General features: G+C 35.3%; 2 protein-coding genes across 2 annotated transcripts; one reads left to right on the top strand and one right to left on the bottom strand.

Moving 5' to 3' along the window:
• Window positions 1-341: 341 nt before the first annotated feature.
• On the bottom strand, window positions 342-5,280 carry LOC111801064 (alpha/beta-Hydrolases superfamily protein). The gene is made up of 9 exons (XM_023685030.2): window positions 4,823-5,280; window positions 3,690-3,766; window positions 3,367-3,472; window positions 3,163-3,255; window positions 3,016-3,081; window positions 2,583-2,725; window positions 1,844-1,952; window positions 980-1,044; window positions 342-762 (listed from the first exon to the last, which is right to left on the bottom strand). Exons 1-9 carry the CDS (start codon window positions 5,078-5,080, stop codon window positions 615-617), a joined length of 1,065 nt encoding a protein of 354 aa, XP_023540798.2. The 5' UTR covers window positions 5,081-5,280; the 3' UTR covers window positions 342-614.
• A 4,924-nt stretch (window positions 5,281-10,204) lies between these two features.
• LOC111800656 (adenylate isopentenyltransferase 5, chloroplastic) lies at window positions 10,205-12,091 on the top strand. Its single transcript, XM_023684454.2, has 2 exons — window positions 10,205-10,425; window positions 10,519-12,091. Exon 2 carries the CDS (start codon window positions 10,527-10,529, stop codon window positions 11,502-11,504), a length of 978 nt encoding a protein of 325 aa, XP_023540222.2. The 5' UTR covers window positions 10,205-10,425; window positions 10,519-10,526; the 3' UTR covers window positions 11,505-12,091.
• The last annotated feature ends 1,204 nt before the right edge of the window (window positions 12,092-13,295 follow it).

The raw sequence follows: 13,295 nt of genomic DNA, 5'->3' as shown, positions 1-13,295 counted from the left end.
AGGGAAAGTTCAGAAGTAAAGCCCAAAGAGTACAGTATCTGCTAGCAGTGGACTTAGACTATTACAAAATGGTATCAGAGCAAGACATTGAGTAGTGTGCCAGCGATGATGCTAGCCCCCAAGGAGGGTGAATTGTGAGGTCCCACATTGGCTGAAGAGGGAACAAAACATTTCTTATAAAGATGTGGAAACCTTGAAAGGAAGTCTGGAAGAAAAGCCCAAAAAAGATAATATCTACTAGTGATGGACTTGAACTGTTACATTGACTATGTATTAAGATTTTAACCGAAGCAAGGATGAAAATATGGTTCATCGTCATCGATATTGAGGATTAATCAAAATGAATGCTAACCCATATGAAGCTTTCTGTAAATAATTACCACAAAGTTATGGAGAACACGAGAAGAATTCCAAATGAAGGAAATCTAATGAACAAACCAATCATACCCTTTCCCTGTCTCTCTGTCTGCAAATAACAATGAAAGCTACCACAGATAACACAGTCTAGACAAGAGATCTGATACCCATTTAAACAACCCTTCCTCAGAATCTGATATGATCAAATGAAATGAATGAAGAGAAGAAGGGAGCACGCAGCAGAAGAATGAACAGTACTAATGCCATGGATCATCCCACCCCTTAGGACCCTCCCTTTTCACAAAGTCAATTATGGCATCAACTGCTTCATTAACTCTGTTTGACAGAGAATGATTCCCATGTTGAATCTCAACTTTCTCTGCACCTCCCATTGCTTTGCACAATCTGCATTACCTCATAACAAAAACAATATCGTTAGGTGTCAAGCACCATGATCGATCGCTCGCTCGCTCTCTCCCGCTCTGTTGTGGCTACTACGCTCTAAATCATTGAATGTATTGTGAAACAGAGGTGAGTAACACCAGCCCCATCAAGAATGTAAATTGTTTGAGGCAGGTGGACTATGGGATAGCAATTGAGTAACAAGAGTTATTGAGTTTACCTATCAACCAATGCCTCCTTATCCACGTATTCCAGCACGTATTCGTCGCCCATGGAAAAGATAACCTGCAATCAATATGAATGTCACCATTAGACATAACAGAATAGATGATAGCTTGTAACCGTCTAAGCCCACCGCTAATAAATCTTGTCCACTTTGGCCTGTTACGTATCGCCACAGTTTTAAAAAGCGTTTGTTAGTGAGAGGTTTCCACACCCTTATAAGGAATGTTTCGTTTTCTTCTCCAACTGATGTGGGACCTCCAATCTCCCCCCAGGGGTCCAGCGTCCTCGCTGGCACACCGCTTAGTGTCTGGCTCTGATACTATTTGTAACAGTCCAAGCCTATTGCTAGCAGATATTGTCAGCTTTGGTCTGTTACGTATCGCTGTCAACCTCACAGTTTTAAAACGCGTCTGTTAGGGGACAGGTTTCCACACTCTTAATAAGAAATGTTTCATTCTCCTCTCCAACTGATGTGGGATCTCACAATCCACCTCCATAGGGATTAGCATCCTCGCTGGCACACCGCTTGATGTCTGGCTCTGACCATTTGCAACAGTCCAAGTCCACCGCTAGTAGATATTGTCTGGTTTGGCCCGTTACGTATTGGCGTCAGCCTCACGGTTTTAAAACACGTTAGTTAGGGAGAGATTTTCACACTCTTATAAGTAATGTTTCGTTCTCCTCTACTACCGATGTGGGATCTCACATGGCTTCACTTTTATATTCTTCAGTCCGAAAGAGAAGCAATAGCTTTCATCGATCCAAAAATTAAACTTATTTGTATTCAAGTCTTTAAGTAAGGTTTAAGAAGCATTGCTCCACTCAGATAAACCAGAAAGAGAGTAGTGTGCATGCAGACCTGACACGGTGTGTTAGCCATGTGCCCGAGTCTCATTCTCAACTGGTCATCGCTAAGGTCGGAGCTGAACATGTCATCATCCCCCATGTATGAGCAAAGCGAATAATACCTGCAAATAGCTAATCGTAGCATTAAAAACTGCAATCTTGAGACAAATTAATTAAATGTACCATAAATCACCGACACTGTAACAGCCCAAGCCCACCATTAGTAGATATTGTCCTCTTTGGACTTTACCTTTTGGGCTTCCCCGCAAGGTTTTAAAATGCATCTGCTAGGGAGAAGTTTCCACACCCTTATAAGGAATGCTTCGTTCCCCTCTCCAACTGATGTAGGACCTCATAATCCACCCCCCTTAGAGGCTCAACGTCCTCACTGGCACACCGCTTAGTGGCTGGCTCTAATACCATTTGTAATAGCCCGAGCCCACTGCTAGCAAATATTGTCCTCTTTGGGCTTTCCCTTTCGGGCTTCCCCGCATGGTTTTAAAACGCGCCTGCTAGGGAGAGGTTTCCACACCCTTATAAGGAATATTTCGTTCTCTTCTCCAACCGATGTGGGATCTCACACACGTTTAAAGAAAGAAAGAAGGATACTACAGACACAGCAAAATCAAAAGATAGTTACATGATTTCCCACTGGTTTTCTAATTGTGAATTTCTGTTCGCAAAGATAGTAACATGTTCAACTTTCATGCTCATCTCATGTCAAAATAAAGACGATGTGCTCTTATACTCACCGAGTGGCGGTTATCGGAGACGGGTCTGCCTCCCTTGGCATAAGATCTAATCCTCTGCCTTCGTTTATCATAGTCGAAGCCAAGTCGATCATGGCTGCTGTTTCAGGAAGAGTTGCTCTATACTCTCGATCACTAACCGGAGCCTGACCAAACAAACAAGAATCATGATTGAAAGTTAAAAACTACACATAAAATCATGTGCTCTAAAAGAAATTGACTACAAGTGTTCAAACGCCAAGAGGAAAATAACTTTTTTTCTTCATTTTGGAGAACCATGGCATCCAAGATAGCTTACAAGTTGCACAAACCTTAGCTAATTCTACTAGACAATTACGTAACGCTACAACAAAGATGTAATGCGAGATTCATAACTCACCACCAGTACTGAGATGTGAATCTTCCAGTAATGAAACACTCAAGGATAAGTTATTACCTGCAAAATGGCACCACGAACTGCTCGAGAGCAAGCTGCATTTGTACGCATATAATAGACTATGTCCTGCAACAATGTCCAAAGAACATAGATGAAATTTCCAACGGTTGATCAAGGCTTCATAGTTCAAGAACATTCAGTAATTACCTGACAGCCAGTACTATGTCCAAGTAACACGACACCCTCGGAGTCTTCTTTATTGATCAGATAGCTTACTAGCTGATCAAGCTCCTTGGCATCCTAAATCAAATCAAAATCCTTTTGTTAAAACAGGATATTACTGTTTGCCAACTAAAAGATGGTATACTTCTTCGTTCAAGAAACCATGGTGATGTTACCAACCCAACTTACTTGTTGCAAGCTGGAGGTACCATATCCACTGTATGATGATGATAGAAGAATCTGAACAAGTGACCATTTTTCTTTATCCAAAGCAATTGCAAGAGGTTCCAAGTATCTACAAATCAAGAAGAAAATGTCAGGAACTGCAGAGTTTCGAACTACAACAATGAAAATCGATTTCTCTCAGTCAACCCACATCAAGATCTTTGGTATGTATTTTGATGATAAGAACTGAAAGGAAATGGGGAACAGTCCCTGTCATTTTAATTTAGACCCACAAAACAAGCAAATGAAAGGTCCAATCAGGGAAAAACCCCTCGATGAAAACATACTCTGTTGCCATAAAGCCATCAGTCAATCCACCAATGAATATGACTTGCTGCTTGTAATCCCCCGTCTTAAATGCAACCTGTATAATAGAGGACACGATTAACCAGGCATCACGTGAGAAAAACATGTCATTACATGAATATAGAGTTTATTTTGGTCATGATATGTAACAGCCGAAACCCACCGCTAGCAGATATTGTCCTCTTTGGGCTTTCCCTTCCAGGATTCCCACGTTGAAGAGAGGTTTTCACACCCTTATTATAAGGAATGCTAAGGGATCTCACAATCCACCCCCCTTGAAGGCCAGTGTCCTCGTTGGCACACCATTCGTAACCTGGCTCTGAAACCATCTGTAACAACCCAAGCCCACCACTAGCAAATACTATCTTCTTTGAGCTTTCTCTTTCGGGCTTCCCCTCAAAACGCGTCTGCTAGAGAGAGGTTTCCACACCCTTATTATAAAGAATGTTTCATTCCTCACTCCAACCAATGTGGGATCTCACAATCCACCCTCCTTGGAGGCCTAGCATCCTCACTAGCACACCATTCGAAGCCTGGCTCTGATACCATTTGTAACAGCCCAAGTCCACCACTAGCAGATATTGTCTTCTGCAGGATTTCCCTTCCAAACTTCCCTCAAGGTTTTAAAACGTGTCTCTACAGAGAGTTTCCACACCCTTATTATAAGGAGTGCTTCATTCTCCTCTCCAACCAAGGTGGGATCTCACATGATACTAAGCAATGAAATCATAGCAAAGGACCCCATACATCTGCAAAGCACATCTAACTATAACTCTTAGAAGCTTGTGATTTGTTGTAGTTAACATTCCTTAAACTCGGTGGGAGATTCTGAAGCAAATGGAACGTAGAAACAGTCACTAATAAGGTTTTACTTAAAAGTCCAAGAAGATGTTCCCTAATTCCTCCAAACAATTGCATTACATGAGGAATAACGAAGCTTAATCACAGGAAGTTTCTGAATAATCCTTTGAACTTCCTCTCAAATGGGTTTATTCTACTAAAGCAGCAAACACCAACAGGAATATTCAAGATTAAGATCCCTATGACAAACCAATCCTATGTCAAATTAAACAGGAACAAAGAACAGAAAATTCTCAATTAAAGATCCACGGACCTGAATTGGCTTGGGACCGTACTTGAAGAGCAACCCACGAAAATGATTCTTCCTCACAACAGGACCAGGGGGATCCCCAGCAACAAAGCCAGAGGCAGAGCTGCCAGACATTTTCACGCTCGAAGACCTATCGGGACGGCCGCGAACTATGCCGGAGAACCATGAAGTAGTGGAAGACGAAGAGGGGGAGGAAGAAGAAGAAGATGCAGAAGCGGAAGGAAGTGAAGAAGAAGAGGAAGATGAAAGTGAGAGATTCATATCAGATATCGCAGGCCCCAATCAAAATCATTGACGTTTAACAATTTTCAAGATTCTTTAATCCACACAGTAACTGCAGATAATGAAGGATCGAGAAGGGAAGGAGAATTAGAAGAGACAGAAGATGGGTTTGTTCGGATTGGGTCGGATCGCCATTAGAAGGGCAACGAGGAAGGCCTTTTGCTTCTGTTACCAGCCCCGCCCAACCCTGAAGAAGTTTAACCAACGCTTCTCACGCGCTGTGAAAAGCGCGTAGCCGGTTCCCACGAGGTATTGTGTCTTAATTTTTGTTGCTGTTTTTGTTTTTAAACTAATTTTATACTTAATTAACAAAAATATCTATAAATTTTATATTTTATCTTAAAAATATTATTAATCTTTGAATTTAATAATCCTTTTCAACTTTTAAAAAAATATAAAAACTATAGTTAGTAATTTAAATTTTTAATAATATTTTAAATTTTATTTTTAAAAAATTATTAATACCCTTCAATTTTTTAAAATTTTTAAAAAATATCATATTTAAAAAATACTCATAAAATTTTAAAAATAACCCTAACCTTCTTTACTTTATAAAAAAATTAATTTTTTTTACTGTTAATATATGGACGAAAACCCTCCCGCCTCTCATAAATTATCTTCACTTCAGAATTTTAACGAATATTTTTGAAACGTGGTACTAACGATAGGAGAATATTTTTGTTACTCACTCAATATTCAACCGCTCCACATATAAATTGATCAAACTCGAACGTTCAAACATGCAATCCTAGATCAAAAATTGTAAAGGGACGAGGCTCGTAGCTCTCAACCATAGAAACGCTCCAAGTTCAAATTTAGTGTGTCGTTACATGAATATAACTTTAAGTTTTTCTACCGACTAAGCACATGAACATAAGGGTAGTTTAGTCATTTCACACAAGGAGACGATGCCGCCTCAAATTAGGGTTTCGATGTTTTTAACTATTTGGGCCAAGGCCCAGAACTTCTAAAGCCCATAACTTCTAAAGCCCATAACTTGCAAATGGGCCAATGACTACGGATCATGGATGCTTTATACATTGGGCCATCACTCATTCATATATTTCAAGGGGGAAACCATTTTTTAATAACATAAAATAAAATATGAAATTGATTTATTAAAAAAAATGGTAATTTTATTAGAAAATCATTATTATTATTATATATAATAAATAAAAGTTTAAGGGAAATTAATTTCTTAATTACAATAAAGTTAGGTGCACCACTAAATTTTAAAATTGAATGCAATATCAAGATTCCATTCTCGCATGGGAACCCTAATTTTAATATTTGACTAATATTCTAATATTTGACGACAACTTTTTTTTAAATAATTAATTAATTAATTAATTAATTATTATATCCATGATTAAAGAAAATGTCTTTGAATTTTCTTCAGTTTGACATTATTCTCTTTTAATTTTATATGTTATATTATTAATTCAATTTTAGATTGTATTGTGATTATTTCTTTAATGTCGATGGGACTCGTACTATTTTAGTCTCTATATTTTAAATATCTAAATTTTTTAATATAATTCAAAATAATTTTTTTTTAAAAAATTAAAGTTTTTGTATATGTTCGATGAAAGTTATTACTATTTTGTTTTTAAAAAATGACTATGAGTAGGGGGCGTTAATAGGTGTTCATATAAATCAAGAACACGATCAACCTAGATTACCCAATCGAGACCATAAAAGTTGAAGTGGGTTAGGTTGAATTTTGAAAAATCGAGAATTCAGGTTGGTTCATGAGTTGACTTTTTTTTTTTTTTTTTTTATTGGATCAACCTGACCAACTAAAATAGAACGAAGTCGGAAAGCATAAGATTTTAACCTTTGAAACTAACATATTTGCAATTCTTTTACTACCATGGGGTCCAGTGACACCGAGACGTATACCTAGAGGAACGAGATTCAAATCTTATGAATTTCTTGATAACCATATCTTATAACGTCCAACAATTGCATGAATAAGATTAGTTGATATACGTGTAAAGTAGCTCAGTCTAATCACTCCAAACAGATAACTCTAAATTGTAAAATTAAACGATTATCTTAATAAGATTAGTCGATATACATTTAAATTAATCCATATCCAACTTCTTTAGAAATTTTTTAAAAAATAATACAAATGTCCTTTGAATGAAAAAAAAGGTCACACGATTTATATATGTAGATAGGTCCCTCAATGTCATTTATTTATTATACTATAAAGTCAAGAGCATGCTATATTTTATTGCCCATAATATAATATAAGGTTATATGTGCATTAAACTCGTAATCATCATTACTCTTCTTCATTATGATCGCTATTCAATTTCAAAACCATATATATATATATATATATATATATATATATATATATATATATATATATATATATATATATATATTATATATATACACATTTTATTCCGACGTCTTATGTCCACCAATTTTCGTCTTCATTCTTCTTTGAATCACATCCTATTTATAGCACCTTATGTCACGATCATGTTTGTTAGGGTATGTTGCTCGTGTCTTCATCACACATTTGCTCAACGAGTTGCAAAAGAGAGCAAGTCTGACATCGTATGCTCGAGATTGAGATCGAAATTTGGACTCCAAGATGACTCAATATTTTCATGCATACCTATGATATGACCGTGTTTCATAGTTATCTATAAATTTTTCCACGTGGGAAGATTATCCTCAAATAAAATTTTTAAAATATCACTTTATATTATATTAAATAAAACCCATATTTCATTAATATAATGGCCCTACTTCATAATATAATGGAGTCCCCCACTAACTCTAAACTTTGGTATTGCATTAATATTAATACAATATTTCTCTCAAACCTATAGTTTTATTCCTTATATTTATTTAATTTTCAATTAATTAAATTTTTAAATGTTACATTTTTGTCCTTCTACATTTTATTTTTATTTTTATTTGTTATTTTTTAAATATCGTACTTAATACCTAATATTAGGAATTATAAAATCCCAATATTTATAAATATAATACCTTAAGTGATACAAGATAATATTAAATAATTTATTTTCCTAATCATTACAAACTCGCACGTGCGGCAACTTCATTTTAAGACATGATTATTATTAAATTATTTAGATTTGTATAATTTGTGTTAAAAAATACGTCGATATGTATTTATAATCGAAAAAAATACATATATTGGTTTATCAGACTGAAATTTTGAATCTAAATTTGACATAAATAACATCCCAAATTTACGACTAGCAGATATTGTCTTCTCTGAGCTTTTATTCTAAAACTCATCCTCAAAATTTTAAAACGTGTCTACTGTGGAGAGATATATACTAAAGCTAAGGTTTAAAAAAATGGATGTATTTTTAAAAATTAAATTAATATTAATGAAAAACTTTATATTTAAAATAAGAGTGATTAGTCACCTCAGGGTATCCTCTAGTTTAATAATTTTATACTAATGTGTGTATTAATTAAATTAATAACCTAATGTCTCTTCACTAAATTCAGATTAATTAAAATAACCAAAAATTAAAGCATCCTAAACCACTATAAAAGAAAAAAATTCTTTTTGCCGACTGCTTTTTTTTATAAATAAATTTAAAAAAAAAAAAAAAAAAAAAAAAAAAAAAAAAAAACCCACCTAGTATTGTTTGGTTACGTGGTTATGCCCATCCTATATAAATACAAAATAATAAAATAATAAATTATATATATATATAATGTTTCAAATTGTAAAATAAAATTTTAATTTATTTTAATATTAAAGAAATAAAATTGTTTTTAGTTTATTAATATTTGATCGGAAAATAATAAATTGGTATGAAAATGGAACAATTTGAATTGAATTAAAATTCTTCTAGAAATGGGTTTTCTTTTTGTTTTAAAATAAATCATATATATAGAAATAATATTTACTATTAATAAACATTAATTATTCTCTAAAATTAAGGTTTGATTACTAATAATACCTTTTTGGTCTTTTATTTATTGAAATATACATATTAATTTACTAATATTTTTATTTACATTAAAATTTATTTAATTTCTTTTTTAACTAAGAGATAATATATAATCTAAATTAAATACTTTAAGATTAAAAAAAAATACCTTTTGACTTTTAAAAGTATTTCAAAAATAATATTAAAAATTATAAAAAATATAATGAATAAAAAAATAATAAATAGTATGAAGCACAGCATCAAAATCTCCATGTAAAAGTGATGGATTAAACCCTAGATAAGGTTGGCTGGTAACCATGAACTTGACCCTTAAGGAGAAAAAAATTAAATAAATAAATAATTATATATATATATATATATATATATATATAATTATTAGCTATACTCCAAGATTGTCTCTTATTTATATACCCTTTTCCACTTCAAGGGAATCAAAATTTGATATCCAAAAGGGTTTTGCTATTTATTTATTTATTTTTATGGAATCTTATATTTTATTGGACCATAATTATTAATTAATTATATAAAGGGAAAATTCCTCCACCCCCTCCATAAAACAATTACATTATTCAAATTATCATATTCCCTAAATTTTAAATTTTCTAGTTTTTCATCAAAATGGGTAAAAAATAAAAATAAAAAATGAATTTATTTCATTGTGTTTTAAGTAGTGAATTGTGATCGGGTGTAGGAAGTAACTATCAATTCTTTTAAGCTTTTGTTTTGGTTATGATTTTATATCGTGATAATCACACTGTTTCAGATGTGGTATTGGTTCATGTATGTGGGGTGTCACAGACATACACTATTCAAAGTGGAGGAAGAATGTAACAATTCAAGCTCATCGCTAGTAGATATTGTCCGTTTTGGTTAGTTACATATCATTGTTAATCTCACGGTTTTTAAAACGTGTTTGCTAGAGAGAGATTTTCACACCCTTATAAGGAATGTTTCGTTCTTCTCTCCAATCGATGTGGAATCTCACTAGAAACGTAGCCCGTGAATTGAATTTGAGGGAGGTTCAATGTTTAGAGTGAAATTTATGAGGGTAAAGCAGAGAGAGATTAGCATAGGGAAGAAGGGGTCCGTACTAAAGGTAAGGGTAAGGAAAAGGAGTATCTTTTGGGAAGGCATAAATACGAAGAGCAATCCCCTATGGGTTGAGCAAGAGGGGCAGTGGCAATTTGAGGTTCAAACATCCAAAAATTTCACATATTCCATCCTTTCCCCCAAATAAAAACATTAATTCCCTAAACCCTCACTATCCATACCCTAAGAACCTCCATTTTTGTGCATATACCCTACAAAGCCCTACTCCTTAAGGCCCCAAGGCCTCTCTTTCTCTTCTTTTTCCCTTCGTTTCAGGTACTGTATTGAATTAAATCCAGAAAAAATCATATGGGTCGCTTCAATTTTTCATTTTTTCATCTGGGTTTTCTTTCTTTTTTGATTTTACAGGGTATTTGATGAACAAGGCATTGTCATTATCCTCCGCCGCCGCCGCCGGCAAGCGAGTTGCGCCGCTCGTCGGCAATTTCCAGGGGAGTTTCAACATGGAGCAATTCTTCCGCCGGAAAGACAAGGTGGTTTTCGTCATGGGTGCGACCGGAACGGGTAAATCCCGATTGGCTATCGACTTAGCCACTCGTTTTCCGGCGGAAATTGTCAACGCCGACAAGATTCAAGTCTACGAAGGGCTTGACGTTGTCACTAACAAAGTCACCGACAAAGAACGCCGTGGAATTACTCACCATTTGTTGGGATCGATCGATCCGTATACAAATTTCTCCTCCCATGATTTTACCCATCATGCTTCTGATGCAATTGAATCGATTTTGGCACGTGATCGTCTTCCGATCATTGCTGGTGGCTCGAATTCGTACATTGAAGCTTTGGTTGATGATTATTCCGAGTTTCGATTTCGATATGATTTCTGTTTTTTGTGGGTCGATGTGTCGTTGCCGATTCTTCATAATTTCGTCTCCGATCGTGTTGATCAGATGGTCGATGGCGGATTTGTTGGAGAAGTGAGGGAGATTTTTGATCCGAAAGGAGATTATTCTTATGGGATTAAACGAGCCATCGGAGTGCCGGAATTACACGACTATTTGAAAGCAGAACGCGACGGCGCCAACGAGAAGACTTTGTCGATTCTTCTTGAATTGGCAATCTCGAAGATCAAGGACAACACTTGTCTATTGGCTCTTCGACAATGGCAGAAGATTCGTCGCCTTCAAAATAAACGAAATTGGAATCTCCAACGCCTCGACGCCACCGGTGCATTTTTTACCGAAGGTGGAAACTCCCACCCCGTATGGGAGAAAAACGTCATCGAACCTAGCTCGATGATCGTAGATAAATTCCTCCACGATGATACCCGCCATATCACCACCACCATCTTCTCACCGGAGCCGGTCCACCGCGCCGCCGCCGTAAGTCGTTAAAGTGAAGAAAAAAACTGCCTGGACCCCACAGAATCTACACTCCACATCAACTCGTTGACACAGTTCCCGCGTTCCACGTGGCAGGCTTCTGGTTTTACCTTTAAAAAAAAGAATTTGTCTTTTCGGTTTTTTGGGTTTTGGTAATTTTATACGAAAAAAAAAACACAAAAAAGAAAAGAAAAACATATAAATATTACAACTTGGGACTGACAAACGTTGCTGTCAGTTCGTTAAGTACTTACAATTGGCGGCCGTACAGATAAGCCGTAATATATTTAAAAAAAAATTAAAAAAAAAAAAAAAAACATTTCTGCTGGCTCCTAAAAAGTTTAAATAATTATTTTAGAAAAAAAAATTGGAGAATTCTGTGTGATGCGGCTACATCAGCTTCAATGCACCTCTCTCGTTGGCCCTCTATGATTGGGTGATTTTGTGACGTGGGACCCACTCACCCCTTCCCCCTTGTGTATTACAGCCCTGTTTGTATGGAGTTTTTGGTCTTTTCACTCCTTTTTGTGTATCTGTTCGAAACTAATGAGCTGGAATTTGGAATATTTTATTATATTTGAAAAAAAAATTTTAATTTACTTTGTGGATGAATTAACACCTTACAAAACCTACTTTCATGATCGGTCACCGTCGTGGTTTACAGTCGTTTCTGATTTGATGGGCACAGTTCGATTCGGTGACTGACGGTGATAATATCAAACCCGAGTTATTCCCACGGCCCACACATGCGAAAAGTGAAAAAACTTTGTTCCAAAACGAATAAATTAAATAATAATAATAATAATAAAATGAAAGGACAAAAAGACTTGGTGGGCCCAGCCACAAGTGCATAGACATCCACATGATTCGAATTATAATAATATGGTGGTGGTCTTGATACTCCACTCCACCGAAAGCGACCCACACTGGAACATAACCTCCCAAAAAAGAAATTTATTTATTAATAAAATTAAAATTCAGTCAAAATCAAACCTTTTATTTGGAATGGAATTGAGACCCAAAAATAAAAATTAAAATTAAAATAAAAATTAAAAGGAGAGGTTCTTGTTCTTTTTCGTGTTCTTCGGGTATAGGTCCGTGGGGTCAAAATTCGCTGTATTCTTACCTTCGTTTTCGTTACTTCAAATTTTTCACGAATTTCTAAAAATATATATTTATGTCATCGTGATTCATTATTAGTTGTCCATATATGTGTTTGTGACATAGATTGAATATGTTGCGTCTAACTGTCGATTAACTTTTGTACGAACGTTCTGTATATGGTGAGATGGGTTTGTCAAGATCGTCACTAGTCATTCAAAGAGATATTGCAAATATATGCTTCAAATCTCACACGAAAAAAGTTGATATAACATAATAACAACTTTATTTCGTACTTCATATTACTTTTGTATTAACTCTCTCTATTTCATATTTGATTTGTAACAACGATACGTAATGGACCAAAGTGAACAATATTTGTTAGTAGCGAGCTTGAGTCGTTACAAACGTTATTAGAGCTAGACACCGAGCGGTGTGTCGGCGAGAACGCTGGGTCTCGAAGGGGGTGAATTGTGAGATCCCACGTCATCGGTTGGAGAAGGAACGAAACATTTTTTTTATAAGAGTGTGGAAACTTCTCACTAGTAGACACGTTTTAAAATCGTGGGTTTTGTAGTATAGTTGTTAAAAAAAAAATAATAATAATATTGTAGCCTAGTCATACCTGCCTGTGATTTTAAAACTGTCACTTGCAAATAAAAACTCGCCACTTGCCCACTCCTGTCCACTTCCTCTGACTTT

The sequence above is a fragment of the Cucurbita pepo genome, chromosome 8, assembly GCF_057944985.1.
Source record: "Cucurbita pepo subsp. pepo isolate OVF chromosome 8, ASM5794498v1, whole genome shotgun sequence".
In the NCBI taxonomy this organism is placed as follows: domain Eukaryota; kingdom Viridiplantae; phylum Streptophyta; class Magnoliopsida; order Cucurbitales; family Cucurbitaceae; genus Cucurbita; species Cucurbita pepo.
The sequence above is the reverse complement of the archived record's forward strand: the minus strand, read 5'-3'. Positions and strand labels throughout refer to the sequence as shown.

What these genes read in the sequence shown, in the direction of transcription:
- LOC111801064 (XM_023685030.2), bottom strand. Translation starts at nt 5,080, where the DNA reads ATGAATCTCTCACTTTCATCTTCCTCTTCTTCTTCACTTCCTTCCGCT. An exon ending in GACATAGTACTGGCTGTCAG is followed by an intron (nt 3,082 to 3,162) that starts GTAATTACTGAA and finishes ACATTGTTGCAG; the next exon opens with GACATAGTCTATTATATGCG. An exon ending in TTCGTGGTGCCATTTTGCAG is followed by an intron (nt 2,726 to 3,015) that starts GTAATAACTTAT and finishes TTGTTTGGTCAG; the next exon opens with GCTCCGGTTAGTGATCGAGA.
- LOC111800656 (XM_023684454.2), top strand. Translation starts at nt 10,527, where the DNA reads ATGAACAAGGCATTGTCATTATCCTCCGCCGCCGCCGCCGGCAAGCGA.